The 26,432-nt window shown below is 44.3% G+C and overlaps 1 protein-coding gene across 6 annotated transcripts in view; it reads left to right on the plus strand.

Annotated features, from left to right (window-relative positions):
- LOC128684916 (uncharacterized) overlaps positions 1 to 26,432 on the plus strand; it is a 173,807-nt gene that overhangs the window by 27,591 nt on the left and 119,784 nt on the right. For 4 of the 6 annotated variants that reach the window (XM_070099290.1, XM_070099310.1, XM_070099314.1 and 1 more), the window contains exons 1-2: positions 11,422 to 11,936; positions 21,361 to 25,816. In XM_070099290.1, the coding sequence (XP_069955391.1) occupies positions 11,807 to 11,936; positions 21,361 to 25,816 (4,586 nt within the window). In that variant the 5' untranslated portion in view covers positions 11,422 to 11,806. Of the gene's footprint in view, positions 1 to 11,421; positions 11,937 to 21,360; positions 25,817 to 26,432 lie in introns of those variants that run through there. The other 2 variants (XM_070099306.1, XM_070099309.1) reach the window with 2 other exon arrangements.

The raw sequence follows: 26,432 nt of genomic DNA on the forward strand, positions 1-26,432 counted from the left end.
TTTCTTCCAATTATGTCCCTCAATTTGTATTGATAAAGCCACTGGATGGTAAAATGTCTACAATAGAGATACCCAAATGTTGCACGTGTCTAATTTTTCACAGAAATTAATTATAATTCTGGAGACAGTGGAAGTGGAGAGGTAGCGAGGTAATCAATCCTTTGGTAGGCACAAAACCAGAGACTTGTATACTGGAACATGAAGTGAGGTGAAGATTAAGACACTTATGCAACATATGGGAATCTTTATTAAGAAAACGTTTCGCGCCACAGTGGCTTCATCAGTCCAATACAAGCTAGAAATGTGTGAGGAGTAGAGGAGTTTGAGGTAATCAGTCCCTCAGCCTGGAATCGATGTGTTCAGTCCATCACTCTTGTAGAAAGTGCAGCATATGGCCGGAGAAGTGGCTTATATACTGCAGTCAGGTGAGTCGAAGTAGGAGGCGGGGTCATAGTGGAACCATCCACTAGTCAAAGTAGGTCTTCGTCCCAAGGTTGGACAAGTATTGAAGAATTCTTTGTATCAAGATCCCATTTCTACTTTGTATTGGACTGATGAAGCCACTGTGTGGCGAAACGTTTCCTTAATAAAGATTCCCATATGTTGCGTAAGTGTCTTAATCTTCAACTTGTCGGTTTTCAAAACCATTCATCACATGAAGTGAGGTGTAGCAGCTTGGAGATGTCACGGGTGAGCTCGACCTACTAGTGGAAGTAGGTTATTCTAAATAAGCAATGGGTAGTTCGACATGCACTAGATGGATAGGAGAGAGAGTATGACAGTAGGCGACACTATATATCGAGTAGGTGTAACCCGAATATACAAGATGGTTGCAAAATACCGAGATTGAGTGTGGAATACTGCGTACCAACCTCTTCTCAGATGCCTCACAAACTCTACTGGCGAGGGAACTTACATAAAACAGTGCTTTGTAAGTGTGGAAGTGTAAGATATCTCTCAAACTGTATTAGGGAAAGATCAAAAATCGTCCCTTGTAAATATAGAATGGTACAATAACTTTCAAAGCACACTGAGAAAAATGTAAATATAGGTGTGTGTGTGTGTATGTACTCATATTATAAATGGTCCACTGACAGATTAATAAGAAACGTGTGCAACACGTGGACATATTTATTACAATGGTGGTTTACATTAACGACGGAATAAGAAATTAAACGTATGTCCAATACCTGGGTATCTTTAACGACGTTTCTTGTGCTGTCCCGGCCCTGGTCTTGTGCTGTCCCGGCCCTGGTCTTGTGCTGTCCCGGCCCTGGTCTTGTACTGTCCCGGCCCTGGTCTTGTACTGTCCCGGCCCTGGTCTTGTGCTGTCCCGGCCCTGGTCTTGTGCTGTCCCGGCCCTGGTCTTGTGCTGTCCCGGCCCTGGTCTTGTGCTGTCCCGGCCCTGGTCTTGTGCTGTCCCGGCCCTGGTCTTGTACTGTCCCGGCCCTGGTCTTGTGCTGTCCCGGCCCTGGTCTTGTGCTGTCCCGGCCCTGGTCTTGTACTGTCCCGACCCTGGTCTTGTACTGTCCCGGCCCTGGTCTTGTGCTGTCCCGGCCCTGGTCTTGTACTGTCCCGGCCCTGGTCTTGTGCTGTCCCGGCCCTGGTCTTGTACTGTCCCGACCCTGGTCTTGTACTGTCCCGGCCCTGGTCTTGTACTGTCCCGGCCCTGGTCTTGTGCTGTCCCGGCCCTGGTCTTGTACTGTCCCGGCCCTGGTCTTGTACTGTCCCGGCCCTGGTCTTGTACTGTCCCGGCCCTGGTCTTGTACTGTCCCGGCCCTGGTCTTGTACTGTCCCGGCCCTGGTCTTGTACTGTCCCGGCCCTGGTCTTGTACTGTCCAGGCCCGGGTCTTGTACTGTCCAGGCCCGGGTCTTGTACTGTCCCGGCCCTGGTCTTGTACTGTCCCGGCCCTGGTCTTGTACTGTCCCGGTCCGGGTCTTGTACTGTCCCGGCCCTGGTCTTGTACTGTCCCGGCCCTGGTCTTGTACTGTCCCGGCCCTGGTCTTGTGCTGTCCCGGCCCTGGTCTTGTGCTGTCCCGGCCCTGGTCTTGTACTGTCCCGGTCCGGGTCTTGTACTGTCCCGGCCCTGGTCTTGTACTGTCCCGGCCCTGGTCTTGTACTGTCCCGGTCCGGGTCTTGTACTGTCCCGGCCCTGGTCTTGTACTGTCCCGGCCCTGGTCTTGTACTGTCCCGGCCCTGGTCTTGTACTGTCCCGGCCCTGGTCTTGTACTGTCCCGGCCCTGGTCTTGTACTGTCCCGGCCCTGGTCTTGTACTGTCCAGGCCCGGGTCTTGTACTGTCCAGGCCCGGGTCTTGTACTGTCCCGGCCCTGGTCTTGTACTGTCCCGGCCCTGGTCTTGTACTGTCCCGGTCCGGGTCTTGTACTGTCCCGGCCCTGGTCTTGTACTGTCCCGGCCCTGGTCTTGTACTGTCCCGGCCCTGGTCTTGTACTGTACCGGCCCGGGTCTTGTACTGTCCCGGCCCTGGTCTTGTACTGTCCCGGCCCTGGTCTTGTACTGTCCAGGCCCGGGTCTTGTACTGTCCAGGCCCGGGTCTTGTACTGTCCCGGCCCTGGTCTTGTACTGTCCCGGCCCTGGTCTTGTACTGTCCCGGTCCGGGTCTTGTACTGTCCCGGCCCTGGTCTTGTACTGTCCCAGCCCTGGTCTTGTACTGTCCCGGCCCTGGTCTTGTACTGTCCCGGCCCTGGTCTTGTACTGTCCCGGCCCTGGTCTTGTACTGTCCCGGCCCTGGTCTTGTACTGTCCCGGCCCTGGTCTTGTACTGTCCCGGCCCTGGTCTTGTACTGTCCCGGCCCTGGTCTTGTACTGTCCCGGCCCGGGTCTTGTACTGTACCGGCCCGGGTCTTGTACTGTCCCGGCCCTGGTCTTGTACTGTCCCGGCCCTGGTCTTGTACTGTCCCGGCCCTGGTCTTGTACTGTCCCGGCCCGGGTCTTGTACTGTTGGTGACCCGCCGAATTCAATATCGGTACGGGTAAGGCGAACAGAGGTTTCTAGGCTGGGGGGGGGGGACTGATTACTTCATCTTCCGCTGTTGTCGTATATCGTCTTTGGATTGAACTGATAAAGCCACTGGTTAAGAAAACGTCTTTTAACTAAACATAACCAGGTGTTGCATGTGTCAAATTTCTCACTTAGGTATCTTTATTGACGAAATGTTTCGCCTGCTTAACAGGTTTCAACAGTCGAATACAGAAATGAATTATATATGTATGGTATACAATACCCGCACCGCAAGATGAGAAATTAGACACGTGCAACATCTGGGTATCTCTATTGTAGACATTTTACCATCCAGTGGCTTTATCAATACAAATTGAGGGACATAATTGGAAGAAAGTACAACTATATGTAAAAGATGAGGTAATCAGTCCCTCAGCCTTGGAGTTGAAGATCACCGTAGTCGTGGAGAGTATGTGACTCTTCACGACTCACTAACTCCAAGGCTGAGGGACTCGTACCTCATCTTTTACATATAGTTGTACTTTCTTCCAATTATGTCCCTCAATTTGTATTGATAAAGCCACTGGATGGTAAAATGTCTACAATAGAGATACCCAAATGTTGCACGTGTCTAATTTTTCACAGAAATTAATTATAATTCTGGAGACAGTGGAAGTGGAGAGGTAGCGAGGTAATCAATCCTTTGGTAGGCACAAAACCAGAGACTTGTATACTGGAACATGAAGTGAGGTGAAGATTAAGACACTTATGCAACATATGGGAATCTTTATTAAGAAAACGTTTCGCGCCACAGTGGCTTCATCAGTCCAATACAAGCTAGAAATGTGTGAGGAGTAGAGGAGTTTGAGGTAATCAGTCCCTCAGCCTGGAATCGATGTGTTCAGTCCATCACTCTTGTAGAAAGTGCAGCATATGGCCGGAGAAGTGGCTTATATACTGCAGTCAGGTGAGTCGAAGTAGGAGGCGGGGTCATAGTGGAACCATCCACTAGTCAAAGTAGGTCTTCGTCCCAAGGTTGGACAAGTATTGAAGAATTCTTTGTATCAAGATCCCATTTCTACTTTGTATTGGACTGATGAAGCCACTGTGTGGCGAAACGTTTCCTTAATAAAGATTCCCATATGTTGCGTAAGTGTCTTAATCTTCAACTTGTCGGTTTTCAAAACCATTCATCACATGAAGTGAGGTGTAGCAGCTTGGAGATGTCACGGGTGAGCTCGACCTACTAGTGGAAGTAGGTTATTCTAAATAAGCAATGGGTAGTTCGACATGCACTAGATGGATAGGAGAGAGAGTATGACAGTAGGCGACACTATATATCGAGTAGGTGTAACCCGAATATACAAGATGGTTGCAAAATACCGAGATTGAGTGTGGAATACTGCGTACCACCCACTTCTCAGATGCCTCACAAACTCTACTGGCGAGGGAACTTACATAAAACAGTGCTTTGTAAGTGTGGAAGTGTAAGATATCTCTCAAACTGTATTAGGGAAAGATCAAAAATCGTCCCTTGTAAATATAGAATGGTACAATAACTTTCAAAGCACACTGAGAAAAATGTAAATATAGGTGTGTGTGTGTGTGTATGTACTCACCTAATTGTACTCACCTAATTGTGGTTGCAGGGGTCGAGACTCAGCTCCTGGCCCCGCCTCTTCACTGATCGCTACTGGGTCCCCTCTCTCTCTGCTTCCTGAGCTTTGTCATACCTCTTCTTAAAATTATGTATGGTTCCTGCCTCCACTACTTCACTTGCTAGGCTATTCCACTTGCTGACAACTCTATGACTGAAGAAATACTTCCTAACGTCCCTGTGACTCGTCTGAGTCTTCAGCTTCCAGTTGTGACCCCTTGTCCCTGTGTCCCCTCTCTGGAACATCCTATCTCTGTCCACTTTGTCTATTCCCCGCAGTATCTTGTATGTCGTTATCATGTCTCCCCTGACCCTTCTGTCCTCCAGTGTCGTCAGTCCGATTTCCCTTAACCTTTCCTCGTACGACATTCCCTTGAGCTCTGGGACTAGCCTTGTTGCAAACCTTTGTACTTTCTCTAGCTTCTTGACGTGCTTGACCAGGTGTGGGTTCCAGACTGGTGCTGCATACTCCAGTATGGGCCTAACATACACAGTGTACAGTGTCTTGAACGATTCCTTATTAAGGTATCGGAACGCTATTCTCAGGTTTGCCAGGCGCCCGTATGCTGCAGCAGTTATTTGGTTGATGTGTGCCTCCGGTGATGTGCTCGGTGTTATGGTCACCCCAAGGTCTTTCTCCCGCCTCTTCACCGGTTGCTACTGGGCTCTCTCTCTCCCCGCTCCATGAGCTTTATCAAACCTCGTCTTAAAACTGTGTATGGTTCCTGCCTCCACTACGTCATTTTCTAGGCTATTCCACTGCCTGACAACTCTATGACTGAAGAAATACTTCCTATCTCTCTGACTCATTTGTGTCTTCAACTTCCAATTGTGGCCTCTTGTTTCTGTGTCCCCTCCCTGGAACATCCTGCCTTTGTCCACCTTGTCTATTCCACGCAGTATTTTATATGTCGTTATCATGTCTCCCCTGACCCTCCTGTCCTCCAGTGTCGTCAGGCCGATTTCCCTTAATCTTTCTTCATAGGACATTCCCCTTAGCTCTGGAACTAACCTTGTCGCAAACCTTTGTACTTTCTCTAGTTTCTTGACGTGCTTTATCAAGTGCGGGTTCCAAACAGGTGCTGCATACTCCAGTATGGGCCTGACATACACGGTGTACAGTGTCTTGAACGATTCCTTACTAAGGTATCGGAATGCTGTTCTCAGGTTTGCCAGGCGCCCATATGCTGCAGCAGTTATCTGATTGATGTGTGTTTCCGGAGACATGCTCGGTGTTATACTCACCCCAAGATCTTTTTCCTTGAGTGAGGTTTGCAGTCTTTGGCCACCTAGTCTATACTCTGTCTGTGGTCTTCTGTGCCCTTCCCCAATCTTCATGACTGCATTTGGCAGGATTAAATTCGAGAAGCCATTTGCTGGACCAGGTGTCCAGTCTGTCCAGGTCTCTTTGAAGTCCTGCCTGGTCCTCATCTGATTTAATTCTAGTCATTAACTTCACATCATCTGCAAACAGGGACACTTCTGAGTCTAACCCTTCCATTATGTCGTGTGTGTGTGTGTGTGTGTATATATGTGTGTGTATATATATATATATATATATATATATATATATATATATATATATATATATATATATATATATATATATATATGTCGTGCCGAATAGGCAGAACTTGCGATCTTGGCTTAAATAGCAACGCTCATCTTGCCATATAGGACAAGCGAAAATTTGTGTATGCAATAATTTCGCCAAAATCATTCTGAACCTAACGAAAAAAAATATATTTCATTGTGTTTGTTTAGTATTAAATTATTGTAAACAAATCTAAAATATATTTAGTTGGGTTAGGCTAAAATAAATTGCGCTTGTTATAATAAGGTTAGGTAAGTTTTCTAAGATTCTTTTGGTGCAAAATTAAAAAATTTTACATTAACATTAATGAAAAAAAATATCTTTAAACGTATAAGAGAAAATTTCGGAAAGGTCTTGATTTTAAATGAGTTCTTGCTAAATGACCAGTTTTACATATTCGGCAACACACACACACACACACATACAATATATATATATATATATATATATATATATATATATATATCTATATATATATATATATATATATATTTATTTATTTTATTATCACACCGGCCGATTCCCACCAAGGCAGGGTGGCCCGAAAAAGAAAAACTTTCACCATCATTCACTCCATCACTGTCTTGCCAGAAGGGTGCTTTACACTACAGTTTTTAAACTGCAACATTAACACCCCTCCTTCAGAGTGCAGGCACTGTACTTCCCATCTCCAGGACTCAAGTCCGGCCTGCCGGTTTCCCTGAATCCCTTCATAAATGTTACTTTGCTCACACTCCAACAGCACGTCAAGTATTAAAAACCATTTGTCTCCATTCACTCCTATCAAACACGCTCAAGCATGCCTGCTGGAAGTCCAAGCCCCTCGCACACAAAACCTCCTTTACCCCCTCCCTCCAACCCTTCCTAGGCCGACCCCTACCCCGCCTTCCTTCCACTACAGACTGATACACTCTTGAAGTCATTCTGTTTCGCTCCATTCTCTCTACATGTCCGAACCACCTCAACAACCCTTCCTCAGCCCTCTGGACAACAGTTTTGGTAATCCCGCACCTCCTCCTAACTTCCAAACTACGAATTCTCTGCATTATATTCACACCACACATTGCCCTCAGACATGACATCTCCACTGCCTCCAGCCTTCTCCTCGCTGCAACATTCATCACCCACGCTTCACACCCATATAAGAGCGTTGGTAAAACTATACTCTCATACATTCCCCTCTTTGCCTCCAAGGACAAAGTTCTTTGTCTCCACAGACTCCTAAGTGCACCACTCACTCTTTTTCCCTCATCAATTCTATGATTCACCTCATCTTTCATAGACCCATCCGCTGACACGTCCACTCCCAAATATCTGAATACGTTCACCTCCTCCATACTCTCTCCCTCCAATCTGATATTCAATCTTTCATCACCTAATCTTTTTGTTATCCTCATAACCTTACTCTTTCCTGTATTCACCTTTAATTTTCTTCTTTTGCACACCCTACCAAATTCATCCACCAATCTCTGCAACTTCTCTTCAGAATCTCCCAAGAGCACAGTGTCATCAGCAAAGAGCAGCTGTGACAACTCCCACTTTGTGTGTGATTCTTTATCTTTTAACTCCACGCCTCTTGCCAAGACCCTCGCATTTACTTCTCTTACAACCCCATCTATAAATATATTAAACAACCACGGTGACATCACACATCCTTGTCTAAGGCCTACTTTTACTGGGAAAAAATTTCCCTCTTTCCTACATACTCTAACTTGAGCCTCACTATCCTCGTAAAAACTCTTCACTGCTTTCAGTAACCTACCTCCTACACCATACACTTGCAACATCTGCCACATTGCCCCCCTATCCACCCTGTCATACGCCTTTTCCAAATCCATAAATGCCACAAAGACCTCTTTAGCCTTATCTAAATACTGTTCACTTATATGTTTCACTGTAAACACCTGGTCCACACACCCCCTACCTTTCCTAAAGCCTCCTTGTTCATCTGCTATCCTATTCTCCGTCTTACTCTTAATTCTTTCAATTATAACTCAACCATACACTTTACCAGGTACACTCAACAGACTTATCCCCCTATAATTTTTGCACTCTCTTTTATCCCCTTTGCCTTTATACAAAGGAACTATGCATGCTCTCTGCCAATCCCTAGGTACCTTACCCTCTTCCATACATTTATTAAACAATTGCACCAACCACTCCAAAACTATATCCCCACCTGCTTTTAACATTTCTATCTTTATCCCATCAATCCCGGCTGCCTTACCCCCTTTCATTTTACCTACTGCCTCACGAACTTCCCCCACACTCACAACTGGCTCTTCCTCACTCCTACAAGATGTTATTCCTCCTTGCCCTATACACGAAATCACAGCTTCCCTATCTTCATCAACATTTAACAATTCCTCAAAATATTCCTTCCATCTTCCCAATACCTCTAACTCTCCATTTAATAACTCTCCTCTCCTATTTTTAACTGACAAATCCATTTGTTCTCTAGGCTTTCTTAACTTGTTAATCTCACTCCAAAACTTTTTCTTATTTTCAACAAAATTTGTTGATAACATCTCACCCACTCTCTCATTTGCTCTCTTTTTACATTGCTTCACCACTCTCTTAACCTCTCTCTTTTTCTCCATATACTCTTCCCTCCTTGCATCACTTCTACTTTGTAAAAACTTCTCATATGCTAACTTTTTCTCCCTTACTACTCTCTTTACATCATCATTCCACCAATCGCTCCTCTTCCCTCCTGCACCCACTTTCCTGTAACCACAAACTTCTGCTGAACACTCTAACACTACATTTTTAAACCTACCCCATACCTCTTCGACCCCATTGCCTATGCTCTCATTAGCCCATCTATCCTCCAATAGCTGTTTATATCTTACCCTAACTGGCTCCTCTTTTAGTTTATAAACCTTCACCTCTCTCTTCCCTGATGCTTCTATTCTCCTTGTATCCCATCTACCTTTTACTCTCAGTGTAGCTACAACTAGAAAGTGATCTGATATATCTGTGGCCCCTCTATAAACATGTACATCCTGAAGTCTACTCAACAGTCTTTTATCTACCAATACATAATCCAACAAACTACTGTCATTTCGCCCTACATCATATCGTGTATACTTATTTATCCTCTTTTTCTTAAAATATGTATTACCTATAACTAAACCCCTTTCTATACAAAGTTCAATCAAAGGGCTCCCATTATCATTTACACCTGGCACCCCAAACTTACCTACCACACCCTCTCTAAAAGTTTCTCCTACTTTAGCATTCAAGTCCCCTACCACAATTACTCTCTCACTTGGTTCAAAGGCTCCTATACATTCACTTAACATCTCCCAAAATCTCTCTCTCTCCTCTGCATTCCTCTCTTCTCCAGGTGCATACACGCTTATTATGACCCACTTCTCGCATCCAACCTTTACTTTAATCCACATAATTCTTGAATTTACACATTCATATTCTCTTTTCTCCTTCCATAACTGATCATTTAACATTACTGCTACCCCTTCCTTTGCTCTAACTCTCTCAGATACTCCAGATTTAATCCCATTTATTTCCCCCCACTGAAACTCTCCTACCCCCTTCAGCTTTGTTTCGCTTAGGGCCAGGACATCCAACTTCTTTTCATTCATAACATCAGCAATCATCTGTTTCTTGTCATCCGCACTACATCCACGCACATTTAAGCAACCCAGTTTTATAAAGTTTTTCTTCTTCTCTTTTTTAGTAATTGTATACAGGAGAAGGGGTTACTAGCCCATTGCTCCCGGCATTTTAGTCGCCTCATACGACACGCATGGCTTACGGAGGAAAGATTCTTTTCCACTTCCCCATGGACAATAGAAGAAATAAAAAAGAACAAGAGCTATTTAGAAAAAGGAGAAAAACCTAGATGTATGTATATATATATATGCATGTGCGTGTCTGTGAAGTGTGACCAAAGTGTTAGTAGGAGTAGCAAGATATCCCTGTTATCTTAGCGTGTTTATGAGACAGAAAAAGAAACCAGCAATCCTACCATCATGCAAAACAATTACAGGTTTTTGTTTCACAGTCATCTGGCAGGACGGTAGTACTTCCCTGGGTGGTTGCTGTCTACCAACCTATATATATATATATATATATATATATATACATATATATATATATATATATATATATATATATATATATATATATATATATATAATATGTAATGCCGAATGGGTAAAACTGGTCAATTAGCTGAACTCGTTTAAAATTAAGTCTTTTCTAAAATTTTCTCTTATACATTTAGATATTTTTTTCATTTATGTTAATCTAAAAATTAAAGATTTTGTACAAAAAGAACCCTAGGAAACTTACCTAACCGTATTATAACCAGCGCAATTTAATTTAGCCTAACCCAACTAAATATATTTTATATAAGTTTACTGTAATTTAATAATGAACAAACACCATGAAATATTTTTTTTTCGTTAGGTTCAGAATGGTTTTTTCGAAATTATTGCATACACACTTTCGCTGCCTTATTTGACAAGAGGAGCGTTGCTATTTAAGCCATAATCCCAAGTTTTACCTATTCGGCATTATATATATATATATATATATATATATATATATATATATATATATATATATATATATATATATATATATATATATATATATATATATATATATGTAAACACAGTTGTGAAATATCATAAAAATACTCTGGGAAAATGTAAAGCAAAATTAACAATAGAAGTGCAGAGCGAAATTATTTGTAATCATACATCCATTCAGTGTTGGAAGGAAATGTATTATGGATTTGTTGCAGAATATAATGGGTGACAGCAGTAGTGACGTGACGCAAGGTGGGGTTCTGTGGTGACGCAAGGTGGGGGTTCTGATGTGACGGTAGGTGGGGTTCTGAGGTGACGCAAGGTGGGGGTTCTGAGGTGAGGCAAGGTGGGGTTCTGAGGTGAGGCAAGGTGGAGTTCTGAGTATCATGTCGATTTTGACATTATATACTGCCAAGGTGGGGGATTCTGGGATTAAATAAAACAGTGGGTTTAATTAAATGAGATTTTTTTTGACGCAAGGAGAAATCCATGGTGATAATGGAGGTGCTATACGCTTCTCTGGAGGATCATGTGTAGTGATAGTGACTTGATAGTGTGTCATGTTCAGCGACAGTGTGTCTTTCTAGTGATGGTGTTACCTGTTACTGGAAGATTTGTCCTGATGGTGAGGTTTTTTTTTGTTATGGTGACGGCTTTGATAGTGAGACTTGGTGCTTATCACTGATATACTCGCTTGCACATTAACTAATACATTAGGCTTTATGGCGATGTTAATACAGTAGTGAGAAATGAAGACGATGATAGTTTTCCGAGCGATGGTGGCGTGTGACGGCTGATAGTGACACGACTCTTTGCTGGTGATGGTGATCAAGATGATGGTATCCTGAGATACATGTGACGCCTGATAGTGTCAATACTATACTGTCCCCACTGAGGATGATGGTGATGGTTATAAAATATTGCCGTGACCAGGGTGGTGAAGGGTGATGGTGTAGCCAGATGAAGGGCAGAGAGGTGTAGTGTTAGTGGTGGTGGTGGTGATAGTGGTGTTAGTGATGCTGCTGCTGCTGCTGCTATGGTACGCTGCTGCTACTGCTGTTCCTGCTGGCGGCTTGGCCAGGCCTACTGCCTGGCCCCCCACACCCCACATGCAGGAGGGGGTGCTGGTGTTGCCTCTTCCCCCCGGCGACGTCCCCGGCGTTCAGGTAGCGTAACACTTGGTCGCCTCTCTCCCTCATCCCTACCCAATGTTATATTTAATATAGCCACCCATACTCTTGACCATACCTCTGTTAATACCTCCCTTTCATTCTTACCCATAACTTTGTTAATACCTCCTTAATTCTCATCCATATCTGGGGTAATACACCCCATAGGACACAGTTAAAGGGCTAACACATTTCATGATAGCATAATCAATCCTCACGGCAGTTGTGAACCCACACTACAAATAATCTAGGAAAGTTAGTCTAGTAACTTTAGTATATGTATCATCCCCATCCTGTGGGGAAACAGGCGCACAATGAGCCTATGGACCCAGCCACAAAGTTTAGATATCTAAGCATGGTCCAGTGGTAATTAACTATTTACGTGTTTATATCTAGTTACAGTCGTATTGAGTTATGTATGTAGATGTGAATTCAGTCACAAAAAATTGCAGTGAAGCTTAAATGTGGCTTTGAATTATATTTAAGCAAGCTATAGTTTCAGCCACTTTCAGGCAGTAGAACTGTCTTGTGAGCAGTTAAAACATTGATATAACCCCAATAATCAGCAGGCTCACACTCCAGCCAGTGTGGGCGGGGTGGTTCTTCATCCAAGGACCACCCTCCCCTTGGTTTCGATTCCCCTGGATCGAAGCCAATTATCTCCGATTCCCTCAGGTGCTGTGGGCCTCTATGGGTTTAGCACCCTCCTATGGATGTAATAATAATAATCACACTCCAGCAAGTGGTCAAATACTTCACAAAAACCCGTCTTCACTCACTCCAACCTAGCATGCTTGTACATTCCTCCTGAATGCTCAGGCTCTTAACTTCTAACTACCTTCACACCTGCCTTCCAACTTGTACTGGGATATACCTTACATCACCTTCCATCCACTCTGGTCAACCTTTCCTGTACCATCTGTTCTAAATGACCAAACACGACAAGCCCATGTCCACTTTCTGAATTATACTTTTCCAACCTCTGTCTTCCAATTCCTTCACTTAATTCCTTATTCTGTGCATATATCAGTGTCATACATTTAACATGCATGAATAAGGTGGTATTACCTGGAGTTTACCTGGAGAGAGTTCCGGGGGTCAATGCCCCCGCGGCCCGGTCTGTGACCAGGCCTCCTTAGGTCAGTGTCCCAGGATGCGACCCACACCAGTCGACTAACACCCAAGTACCCATTTTACTGATGGGGAACATAGACAACAGGTGGAAAGAAACACGTCCAATGTTTCTACTCTGGCTGGGAATCGAACCCAGGCCCTCACCGTGTGAAGCGAGAGCGTTAACCACCAGGCCACCAGAACCACTATGTTATTAAAACCAGTATAGAAATTTTATGAGAGAGGTTAGGGTACGTAGGAGTGAAGGGGACTTTTCCAATAAAAGTAGGTCTTAGACATAGATGTGTAAAGGTAACTGTGGTTGTTAAATATGTTTATCGTTGAGATTGTAAAGAAAGTGAATAATAGTTTTGGGAAGAGGTGTGGGAGCATACCTCTTCATTAAAAAATAATGACTGAAATGAAGAGAGTTATTTGCCGATTACACAGTTCTGAGGAGAAGTTGCAAAGGTTGTTGGAGGAGTTTGGGTGTGTGCGTGTGCAAGAGGTGAACATAGAAAAAATACAAGATAACAGGAGTAACAAAAAGTCTAGGTCATGAAAGAGTGGACATTAGATTAGAGTGAAGGAATATTGAGGAATTTCATATACAGTAGTTAGGTATTTGGGGGGTGGATGTGAATCATAGACAGAATACATTATTTTTATTATTATTAACACACTGGCCGATTCCCACCAAGGCAGGGTGGCCCGAAAAAAGAAAAACTTTCACCATCATTCACTCCATCACTGTCTTGCCAGAAGGGTGCTTTACACTACAGTTTTTAAACTGCATCATTAACACCCCTCCTTCAGAGTGCAGGCACTGTACTTCCCATCTCCAGGACTCATGTCTGGCCTGCCGGTTTCCCTGAATCCCTTCATAAATGTTACTTTGCTCACACTCCAACAGCACGTCATTTGTCTCCATTCACTCCTATCAAATACGCTCACGCATGCCTGCTGGAAGTCCAAGCCCCTTGCACACAAAACCTCCTTTACCCCCTCCCTCCAACCCTTCCTAGGCCGACCCCTACCCCGCCTTCCTTCCACTACAGACTGATACACTCTTGAAGTTATTCTGTTTCGCTCCATTCTCTCTACATGTCCGAACCACCTCAACAACCCTTCTTCAGCCCTCTGGACAACAGTTTTGGTAATCCCGCACCTCCTCCTAACTTCCAAACTACGAATTCTCTGCATTATATTCACACCTGTCTGTCTCAACTATTGGATCACTACGACAAGGTCCTAAATGCACTAGAAGACAAAAAGAATGCAGATGTAATATATACAGACTTTGCAAAAGCCTTCGACAAGTGTGACCATGGCGTAATAGCGCACAAAATGCATGCTAAAGGAATAACAGGAAAAGTCGGTCGATGGATCTATAATTTCCTCACTAACAGAACACAGAGAGTAGTCGTCAACAGAGTAAAGTCCGAGGCAGCTACGGTGAAAAGCTCTGTTCCACAAGGCACAGTACTCGCTCCCATCTTGTTCCTCATCCTCATATCCGACATAGACAAGGATGTCAGCCACAGCACCGTGTCTTCCTTTGCAGATGACACCCGAATCTGCATGACAGTGTCTTCCATTGCAGACACTGCAAGGCTCCAGGCGGACATCAACCAAATCTTTCAGTGGGCTGCAGAAAACAATATGAAGTTCAACGATGAGAAATTTCAATTACTCAGATATGGTAAACATGAGGAAATTAATTCTTCATCAGAGTACAAAACAAATTCTGGCCACAAAATAGAGCGAAACACCAACGTCAAAGACCTGGGAGTGATTATGTCGGAGGATCTCACCTTCAAGGACCATAACATTGTATCAATCGCATCTGCTAGAAAAATGACAGGATGGATAATGAGAACCTTCAAAACTAGGGAGGCCAAGCCCATGATGACACTCTTCAGGTCACTTGTTCTATCTAGGCTGGAATATTGCTGCACACTAACAGCACCTTTCAAGGCAGGTGAAATTGCCGACCTAGAAAATGTACAGAGAACTTTCACGGCGCGCATAACGGAGATAAAACACCTCAATTACTGGGAGCGCTTGAGGTTCCTAAACCTGTATTCCCTGGAACGCAGGAGGGAGAGATACATGATTATATACACCTGGAAAATCCTAGAGGGACTAGTACCGAACTTGCACACGAAAATCACTCTCTACGAAAGCAAAAGACTTGGCAGACGATGCACCATCCCCCCAATGAAAAGCAGGGGTGTCACTAGCACGTTAAGAGACCATACAATAAGTGTCAGGGGCCCAAGACTGTTCAACTGCCTCCCAGCACACATAAGGGGGATTACCAACAGACCCCTGGCAGTCTTCAAGCTGGCACTGGACAAGCACCTAAAGTCAGTTCCTGATCAGCCGGGCTGTGGCTCGTACGTTGGTTTGTGTGCAGCCAGCAGCAACAGCCTGGTTGATCAGGCTCTGATCCATTAGGAGGCCTGGTCACAGACCGGGCCGCGGGGGCGTTGACCCCCGGAACTCTCTCCAGGTAAACACCACACATTGCCCTCAGACATGACATCTCCACTGCCTCCAGCCTTCTCCTCGCTGCAACATTCATCACCCATGCTTCACACCCATATCAGAGCGTTGGTAAAACTATACTCTCATACATTCCCCTCTTTGCCTCCAAGGACAAAGTTCTTTGACTCCACAGACTCCTAAGTGCACCGCTCACCCCTTTTCCCCTCATCAATTCTATGATTCACTTCATCTTTCATAGACCCATCCGCTGACACGTCCACTCCCAAATATCTGAATACATTCACCTCCTCCATACTCTCTCCCTCCAATCTGATATCCAATCTTTCATCACCGAATCTTTTTGTTATCCTCATAACCTTACTCTTTCCTGTATTCACTTTTAATTTTCTTCTTTTGCATACCCTACCAAATTCATCCACCAAACTCTGCAACTTCTCTTCAGAATCTCCCAAGAGCACAGTGTCATCAGCAAAGAGCAACTGTGACAACTCCCACTTCATGTGTGATTCTTTATCTTTTAACTCCATGCCTCTTGCCAAGACCCTCGCATTTATTTCTCTTACAACCCCATCTATAAATATATTAAACAACCACGGTGACATCACACATCCTTGTCTAAGGCCTACTTTTACTGGGAAATAATCTCCCTCTTTCCTACATACTCTAACTTGAGCCTCACTATCCTCGTAAAAACTCTTCACTGCTTTCAGTAACCTACCTCCTACACCATACACCTGCAACATCTGCCACATTGCCCCCCTATCCACCCTGTCATATGCCTTTTCCAAATCCATAAATGCCACAAAAACCTCTTTAGCCTTATCTAAATACTGTTCACTTATATGTTTCACTGTAAACACCTGGTCCACACATCCCCTACCTTTCCTAAAGCCTCCTTGTTCATCTGCTATCCTATTCTCCGTCTTACACTTAATTCTTTCAATAATAACTCTACTATACACTTTACCAGGTATACTCAACAGACTTATCCCCCTATAATTTTTCCACTCTCTTTTGTCCCCTTTGCCTTTATACAAAGGAACTATACATGCTCTCTGCCAATCCCTAGGTACCTTACCCTCTTCCATACATTTATTAAATAAAGGGGAAAAAAGCAGGTGGTGTTGAGTTATCTGTAGTGTGTGTGTGAGAGAGAGGGGAGGGGGAGTTTTGTCAGTGGAGGCAAAAAGAAAATTGTATCAGAGTATATTTGTAACAACCTTTTACCCCTTTTATATACACTGAGTGAGAAGGCTAGAGGCATGGAGATTGTGTGTGAGATCAGTGTTAAATATTAAGCAAATATGAAAGAACATAGAAATTAGGAAACTATGTGGGGTGTGATGGGTATAATTCAAAGGGATTGTTGAAATGGTTTGGTCATTTAGAAAGGAACAGACTAATTTTGCCAAGACGATATATAAATCCGGGGTGGATAGAAGGATGGATAAGGGTTGTCCTAAGAAATGTTGGGGGGGAAGGAGGTGAAGTAGGTTTTGAGTGGTAGGGGCTTGAGTATTCAGCAGACATGTGAGTGTGCTAGATTAGAGTGGAAGCTAGCAGTTTTTGGGATTTGACATGGCATTGGAGTATTTGGAAACTGACATTTACAAAGGGATTCTGGGAAACTAGTCAGTGGACTTGAACCCTAGGGGGTAGGAAGTAGAGTGGTAGCAAGCACTCAGAAGGATTGGTAAGGATGTTACTGTTTGAAGAGACATTTGAATTGTGATGCTCACACATTCCTGGCAAGACAGCTGTTAAATGAATGATGATAAATGTTTTAACTTCTTTGGGCTACATTACTTTGGTGGGAAGTGGCCAGTAAAGGAGATAGCAATGTTTAAAAATTATGCCTCATAGCCATACACACAAGTATTAGCATCACTATTCTTGGGGACATTACCCTTTCTGCATCTACTGATAAATTTCTTTCCACAGATGTCAGAACACTCCTGCTATTGTGTGATTCACCTTACCATTCAAAGACCCATCTGCAAACATCAAACTTGTAATTGCAGTCACTTTATCAGTACAATTTTTCCAATCTGATGTCCAATCTTTCAATTCCTAGACTTAAACTTACAGTAAGTACTCTTATCACCGTGCTCTTTTCTGTGTTAACATTTAACTTTGACTTTTACACACCCTGCCAAAATCTACCAACTTTTTAAACTTCTTTTCTAAGTCTCCCAAAATTACTACATCATCAGCAAAGAGCAACAGTGACAACACCTACTTAATGTCAGCCTTATTATCTTTTAAGATTAGACCTCTTCCCAACACTAGCATTCTCTTCCTTTACAACTCGATCTAAAAAAACAAAATAATCATGTTGATATCACACATTCCTTCCTGGACAGTTTCACCTACACTTCTTTGTACTCATCTAAGCTTCTGTCTCCTCATAAAAATTATATAATTATAATTATAAAAGCCCTCTGTGTGGGCGAAAAGTTGTCAATAAAGGATCACATTATACTGCACATGTTTATATTTCCATTGTGTCGGTATTTTATACCATTTATTTCCATATCTTACAGCAGTTTAACACCTATTCCATATATTTACAAAACCCACAGCATTGCTTCTCTAGCCACCTTATCTTTTTTTTTCCAAATTTATAAATGCTACAAAGAGCTTAGATGCTTCAGCGTAAACTGTTTTATCAGTACCTCCCCTTCCATTACAAACTTGTTGATCTACACTCGTTTCCTCTCTCTGGCACTCATTCAATAAATGTTATCCTGTGCATATACATATACATGTACTCAGCATGCCAAGTTCACTACGTTTCTTGCTCTATCTCTTGTACTCTTTTTCCCTTATACAAAGGAATTATGCATGCTTGCAACTATTCAGGAAGGTAAGGTACTACCATCCTCTCATATGAATATGAAGCAGAAGCTTGTTAAATGTTTTGCATTTTAATAGGATTGCTGGTCTTTTTCTGTCTCATTAACATGTAAGGTTACAACTCACTGGAATGATCAGGATTTGAACTCGCACTCTAGTCATTCAAAGAATGTTAAGTTTCCCTGTAAATCTGGTTGGAGAATTCTTTTGAATTCTCCAACCATGGCCATACCCTGGGTTTGAATTTCAATTACTCCATTGAATACAGTTTACATTTGCACAATTTTTAGTGCATTGACAAGTGACTTAGAAGGGACTGGCTACTGGCCTAGTTTTTTTTTTTTTTTAATAAAGTTGTGGTTAGGTTGTGGTTGTGGCCATCATAAAATTTTCAAGTCCAAATACATATCACCCAAGTATGTCTGAATACATATCCAAATATGTCTGATTATATATCACCCCACTGAAGTGTTCACATTTACTTATTATAAAAAAAAATTCAGCACATTAAGTTCATGTTAAACCTTATAAACTTTTACTTCATCAGTATACACTGAAGGATTGAGTCCTTGGCCATTCTTCTCTTGAAGACCTATTTCTTGAGCTTTTTCAAATGTTTGTGGTCTGGTATTTGGTGTCCAATGTCTCCTCTCAGTGTATAGTGGAATCTCGGTATTTCAACAGCTCCGTACTCGAACAATTCGGTATTCAAATGCTTTGTCCAGTAAACAAATCACTCGGTAGTCAACCTTTTGCTTGGCACTCGACCAAACAAACACAACCTGCTAGAACTTCGCTGTTAACTATTTCATGTTTCTTTGCATTTTTTGGTGATTTTTTATATTGTATGTATAAATAAGTCACCATGGTGCCTAAGAGGGTTAGCAATAACAGCCAACCAAAAAGAAAATTGGTTGGGAAAAATTTGTTCTGTACTCGAACAGATCGGCACTCAAACAGCCTTCTGGAACCAGTTAAGTTCGAGTGCCAAGGTTCCACTATACTTCAGGTTCTGTAGGTCTCAGTCATGTACGGATTCCTTTGGTTTCCCTGACTGGTGATATTTAGGTGTGTTTTACCAGCCACTACCATTTTGGTGGTTGTTGACTTTGAGGAAGAGGAGGCTTAAGACACTATGTGGAAGTTCGGTATTATAGTACAGGTACTCCTCACTTAACGACTGAGTTACATTCCTAAGAGTGGGCCGGTAAGCGAGGAGCTGCCCCTTACTGATATATCAAGCATACTGTACTGGTAGTGGGTTTGTGTCAACCATCTTTAGATATTATTTCAATGTCACCTTTGCACCATTTATAACATTTTTAGTATATTAAAAATAGAACTAGGCATTGCATTAAAAACAATAAAAAAGTAAAATACACGTAGAGTACTCTGGTTGGAGAGCGAGTTGTAAGTCCGAGTGATTATCACAGTAAAATTCTCTGTAGATTGGGGAATCCTGGCTGCAATAGTTTGTTTCACTATTAGTGGATGGGAGAGTGAGCCTCCATCACTCCATGTGCTGAATTACCTATATGGGTATATTGCCTCACATGAGTGATTGTGTGATTGCAGCTTAAGCTTTTAAATCATCGGAGCACCTGTAGGGTTCTCAGGATAATTTTGAGAGAGGCTTTTAATGCCAACAACTCTTTGATTGTCTTTTGAGTGATGAAGAGTATTCAAGTTCAGATGTGTGGTATATGAATAAGTGTGTGTGTGTGTGTGTGTGTGTGTGTGTGTGTGTGTGTGTGTGTGTGTGTGTGTGTGTGTGTGTGTGAGAGTGTGTGCATGTGTGAGTGTGTGTGTGTGTGTGTGTGTGTGTGTGTGTGTGTGTGTGTGTGTGTGTGTGTGTGTGCCAGTGTATTCTCATGTATAGTATGTGTGCATGTACTTGTATATATGTAGTTGCAAGGGTCAGGTCAGTACTCCTGGCCCATGCCTCTTTGCTAGTCACTACTAGGTCCACTCTCCTGGCTTCAAGAGCCTTGTCATACCTTGTCTTTAAGCATGTATGGACCTCCCTCTCTCTTCCATGTCACTCTCCAGATTGTTCCACTTCTTGACAACTCTTAAGGCTGAAGAAATACTTCCTAACATCCTATGACTCATCTGAGTTTTCAACTTCCAGTTGTGCTCTCTTGTTCTTGTTTCCCACCTGTGAAACATTCTGTCCTTTTTCACATTGTCGATTCTTTTCAGTATTATGTACAGTATATCGTTTTCATATCCTCCCTAGTCCTCCACTGTCATCAGGTTGAGTTCTCTTTACATCTTCTCGTAGAATATACCCCTTAGCTCCAGGACTAGTCTTCTTGCAAACCTCTGCACTTTCTCAAATTTCTTGATATGCTTGACCAGGTGTGGGTTCCATACTGGTGCTGCATATTCCAATATGGGCCTGATGTACACAGAATTGTCGTGAATGACTCCTTACTTAATGTTGAAAAGTTATTCTTAGAGTTGCCAGATGCACATTTGTTGCAGCAGTTACTTGGTTCATGTGTGCCTCGGGATATGCTTAGTATGATACTCACCCCAAAGTCCTTAAGTGAAGTTTGCAACCTTTACCCTCTGAGCCCATACTCTGTCTGCAGTCTTCTTTGACCTTCCCCAAGCTTCATGTAGTTTACTGCTGCCTGTCTGTCTCCTGTCTTAAAAATTGCGACAACATTTGTTGCCTTTCACACCTCTAGCAGTTTCCCTTTTTTGATAGACTTGTTGAACATTGTTGCTAGCAGTGCACACAATCCCTCTGCTCCCTCTCTCAGTGAATGTGCGCATGTGTGGTATGCAACAAATGAGTGTGTGTATGTATGGTATGTATGAAATCTGTTGCATAGAGAGTTGAATGATCTTATGGTCTTAGCACTTTGTAAATGTTGACAGTCCTCCTCTCTCTTTCTCCATTGAAAACTCAACAATGTGATTTACATTGCAGGTGGCAGGTGGACAAGTCGTTTCTCAGGGCTGCTTCACTCTCTCCATGCCCACACCAGCCCTGCCCATGCCCGCACTTCTGCCCACACCACTTCAAGCGGGAGAGTATGTGGGAAGTTGGCACCTGGTAAAGACTCCCCTGTGGTGAGGTACACGTGTGGACAGGACTCCCCCACCCACGCCCATATCACCACCATCTCTGCCGCCCTCACTCTCGACCCCCAGGACGCCCTCTCATCTGCATCCTCCTCATCATCATCGCCCATATTCGCCCACGCTCCACCAGCTGCCCCACCTGCTACACCCACTGGCTCCTCCCCGCAGCCTTCACCAAGTAGTCATGCCACCCATTTGGCCCATTCGTGCAGCCAGCTAGGTGGGCCATCCCCCCACCTGCTGACTGAATCCCTCCTTCACACCCATCACTACCACCACCACCACCACCACCACCACCACCTCAGTGCCCATGCCGGGCCAGACTCTCACTTGTGGCATCAGGAGGGGGACTCGTCTTCATTTTGTCACAGTGTGCTGGGATCCAACGGTTACACACCTCAACCCTCACATTCTGGTGGGCACACAACCCCACCTTCCGACCCCAGTGATCACACGCCCCCAATTCCTCGACTCGTTGGAGGCATATCCCTATCCCCTGGCACCCACACACCCCAAACTCCACAACAAAGTGGGGGCACGTCCATACATCCAGAGCTGCAAGGCGGCGTGAGTGATACATTGGGGGCAGTGGGTAAGAATACTGTAACAGAGGAAGATAACGGGCAAGTGTGGACTGGCAGTCAGGACGGGGCTTCAGGTGAGAGGTGCGACACTGCAGGTGCAGAGACCAACCACCTTGTTACCTCACTACCACCATCACCTCACTTCCATTCTACTCACTCGCCAGAGCCACAGTTCCACTACTGCAGTAGTATCTCGCCTGAGCCCCCTCCCCACTATCACCATACTCACTCACCCGAGCCCCCACAATATGACCTTGTTGATGACAAATTTGCTAGCAAGCAAGGCAGGAGCTATCATATTATAGGCAAGAAACTGAAGAGGATTTTGTTTAAATGGTCTGAGCCTGTAGAGAGCAGCAGGGAAAAAGTAGACACATTTCCTGGAGGTAAAGAACACCAGCATCAGCAGTCGTTGAGGACAAACCAGCTCCTGGAAGATGACACAGGGAATGAATCTCACACACCCAGACACCAGAAGCAGTTTGACAGGCTAGCATCTGAGACTGGCCAGCCCTCTCCTAGTGGGGTAGACGGTGGTGTAGCGGATACAGATAGTGAAGATAGTGAGAGAAAGGAAGTGAGGTCAGATGGACAGGATGAGAGGCTAGCTGAGAGGAGTGCATATGTAGGAGCAACACACTCACAAGAGGCAACCTCAGAGCAGCAGCAACACCAGCCCCTCCCTCCTCGGGTAACTTCTTTGCCATCTCTTCAGCCTCTTGATAACAGCCTCTTGACCAGAAGCACACCACATGCCACATCCTTCAGTGCTGTGACTTACTCTACATTCCCTCACTCCCCTCAGTCTTCACCTCTGTCTGTTGAACACTCCAAGCACAGTGTAGAAACAAGTTGTGTCTGCACCCAGGGTCTTGATAAAGGTGTGCAGGAAGGTGAGGGAGAACATACTAGAGTAGAGACAAGCAGTGAAGAAATTAGTGAGAGAGAAGGGGAGAGGAGTGACAGTGAGACGGAGAAGAGAAGCGTGTCAGATGATAGTGAAGGGAGAAGAGAGAGTGTTAGCAGTGTGGTGAGTGAGGGCGGAGGGGTAAGAGGTGTGAACCGTGTAGTGTCATCCACCTTGTGTCAGTGGCGGCGTCTACAGGGCAGTGTGGGTTGTCTTACCACTGCCCTCAAGCAACGCTACCACCACCATCGCCTCATCACACGTCACTCCTCCCGTAGCACAGCAGGCCACCAACGGAAGGAATCAACTGCAAGAGAAGGACAAGAACTAGCAGGAAGAGACAAGCAGCCGAGGGCAGTGTGCCCATCCCCCCGCAGAGCTCCTCGCCTCTCCCAATATGCTGCACACCGCTTGACCTCCGAGAAACTGCTTTCTTCTGATTTGGATGTCGACAACAAAGAGCAAGAAGATAAAGTTGGAGAAGCCTCGCCAGATGACTCTCAGAGTAGATCTTTTGAATACTTTGGTGAGAGCATTGAGCAGAGCACCAGTGAGAGCAATGGTGTTAGTAGAAGTGATGTTAACAGCCTAGCATCAGTGGAGGCACGAGAAAGTTTGTCAGTGTGTACCTCGCCTGTGGGTGTGTCTTCTCCAAGTACATCATCGGGAACTACCTCGTCAGATGACACTGGTGACACCAGCACTGGCACTGTTATATTCAGGTCTTTGGCACTTGAGTCACTGGATGATGATGAAGCTCTTCCAGATGAAGCTACAGTGAAAGACAAGAATGGAATTCCGGTGGAAAAAAATGAGGTAGAGGGATTAGCGGTAGTGGCAGAGAAAGATTTAGAATCGCCTTTGGTGGTGAATGGTGAAGTAGTTGCTAGTGGCTCCCACAGAGACACTCCAGGTGCACTACATAAGGAAGAAGAGATGAGCGAGGGGCGCGAAAGTGACTCGGCCAGCAGTGATACACAAGACAGCAGTGGGATGCCACGGCGAGGTAATGATGGTGGTGGCTGTGAGGGGGAGCCCACAGCTAAGCGCCCTAGCTTGGCTGGTGTCGACCATGCTTTCTTCTATCATGGTTCACCCCCTCTTACTGCTTCGCCGTCGTCTTCCCCCAGCACCCCACACTCGACTCTCTCGATGACTCGAAAACGCTTTTGTGAAGCCATGATAAGTGGAGGGGATGACATCATTCACTCAGATGGAAGTAACAGTGAGCAAGATTCCACTGGTGGTGGCAGTGGCCTAAGGGAAATTACAGAAAGCAGCCTTGACTATGACACTAGACACAGTGATGGTAATGGCAGTGATAAGTCTCATGACAAAAGCAGCTCTTGCCAAGACAGTGATACAGACGGTGTTAAGCTAAGTGACAGTAGTGATATTAGAGTTACTCAAGACACTTCTGTCAGTGAAGATGATAGTAGAGTTACTCGAGACACCTCTTTCAGTGAAGATGATAGTAGAGCTACCAGGGACATCTCATATAGTGAAGATGAAAGTAGTAGTAGAAGTATATCTTATTGTGAAGGTGATAGTAGTAGTAGAAACATTGCTTCTAGTGAAAATGATAGTTGTAGTAGAAACATACCATATAGTGAAGATGATAGCTGTAGTAGAATCACCAGGGACACTTACGATAGTGAAGGAAAGAGTTTAGAGAGTACTAGCTCGGACTGGAGCTCTGAGGGTATGTTTCTTGGCCGGCAGGAAGTTGGCAGCATTAGTGTCAGTGTCACCTCTCTAAAACTGAGTGGTGATGAACTGCTTGAACGCGCTCACACACCACAGATAATGACTCAAGCCCACGATGATGATAGGCATGGAGGAACTAATTGGGTTGAGGTGAGCAGCGTAAGTACGGAGAGTGTAGGTGAGAGTTATAGTGAACGAGAAGAGAGCAGAGTAAGAGAGAGAGTGGTTAGTGAGAGTAGCTGCGAGGGTGTAAGTGCAGACGGTATCTTGCTGCCTACTGTTGACCTTGACAGGAAAGTGCTGCACGTGACCCTTCCAGTTAGTGATGACCTCCAACAAGGACAACAGGGTCAGAGTTCAACCTTGGTAATTACCAATGACCTTGATCAAAGCAAGCAAATATCAGTTGTGACCTCGGTTATTAGAGATGGTGAAGTTCAGAGACTGTGTGACTCAAACTTGACTCCAGTAATAAGTGATGACCTTGAAAAAAGAATTCAAGACCCAGATTTGACTTCATTAGTTAGTGATGACCTTGATCAGAGAAAGCAAGAAGTAAGTGTGACTACATTGAGTAGTGTTGACTTTGATCAAAGGAGACAAGAATCAAGTGTGACCCCATTAATTAGTGATAACCTTGATGGCAGCCCAGAAGAGGTTGATGTGACCATTCTAGGGGGTAGTGACGAGGGGGAGAGCTCTGGAGTATCGAGTGGAGCACCTAACTCCGGCGATAGAGAGGTGGCGGCAATCGAGGGCGGCAAAGATATTTGCATGGGCGTGGGGAGTGGTGGAACAGAGTGTGAAGGTGTGCATGATGATGAGCACACCAATGTGGTAGTAAGTGGTGCAGGACCAAAGATCTTGATCACTGCAGCAACAAATGTGGGCTCTGGCAACACACCTACCTTTGTGCTAGAGAGTGGCAGTGCAGCTTCGGGTTGGGGCGGCTCATTGGAGGGGGCAGTATTTGCCACCCAGGATTCCTTCACTCCTACCTCCACCCTTGCCGCTCATCTGGCTGCCCATCCCCGGCCTCCAACACCCAAGTCGCCCATCACCGTGGACGAGTGGGTAGCTGCCCTTCCTCCCCACAACATAAGGTGAGTGGTGCTTTTTACTGGTCTTATACGAGCAGTGATGCCACATAACACGTGTTGCTGTTGTGCCATGTGTTGGTGGTGCCACAACAGTTTTCATGGTACACCAACTATCACACAAAGTTCAAGGGAAAATTTTGATCTACCAGAACTGATGCCCCCATTTATGGCACAGAATTGCACACTGTTAAAAAAATAAATACTGTATTAGTTCAGAAGTACATGTGAACAGTACACCAAACATTACACAAACTGCTGCCCATGTTTTGGGTACAGACTTAAAAGAAACAGTTGTGAAAATGTATCATGTGAATTACAAGCAACAGTAATTCCAAAGGAATAGATACTATGCCTGGGGTGTGTGCAGATATGGAACATGTAGATACAACCATGCAAAGAAATGCCATAACTCAAGATAAAATGACTTGCTTACATCACCTTCAAGATTGTTGTGTTATCTCAGAGTCATGTTTGATTGTTGGGCAGAACACAAACCCAGTCAGTGGCTGTCACATCAAAGCTACAGATACAAACGACAGCAAGACAAAAAAAAAAAAAAAAAAAAAAAAAAAAAGAAGAAAAACAATCACATACTATAACATCATTACGTTTTGCAAAC

Source organism: Cherax quadricarinatus, chromosome 5 (assembly GCF_038502225.1).
Source record: "Cherax quadricarinatus isolate ZL_2023a chromosome 5, ASM3850222v1, whole genome shotgun sequence".
NCBI lineage: Eukaryota > Metazoa > Arthropoda > Malacostraca > Decapoda > Parastacidae > Cherax > Cherax quadricarinatus.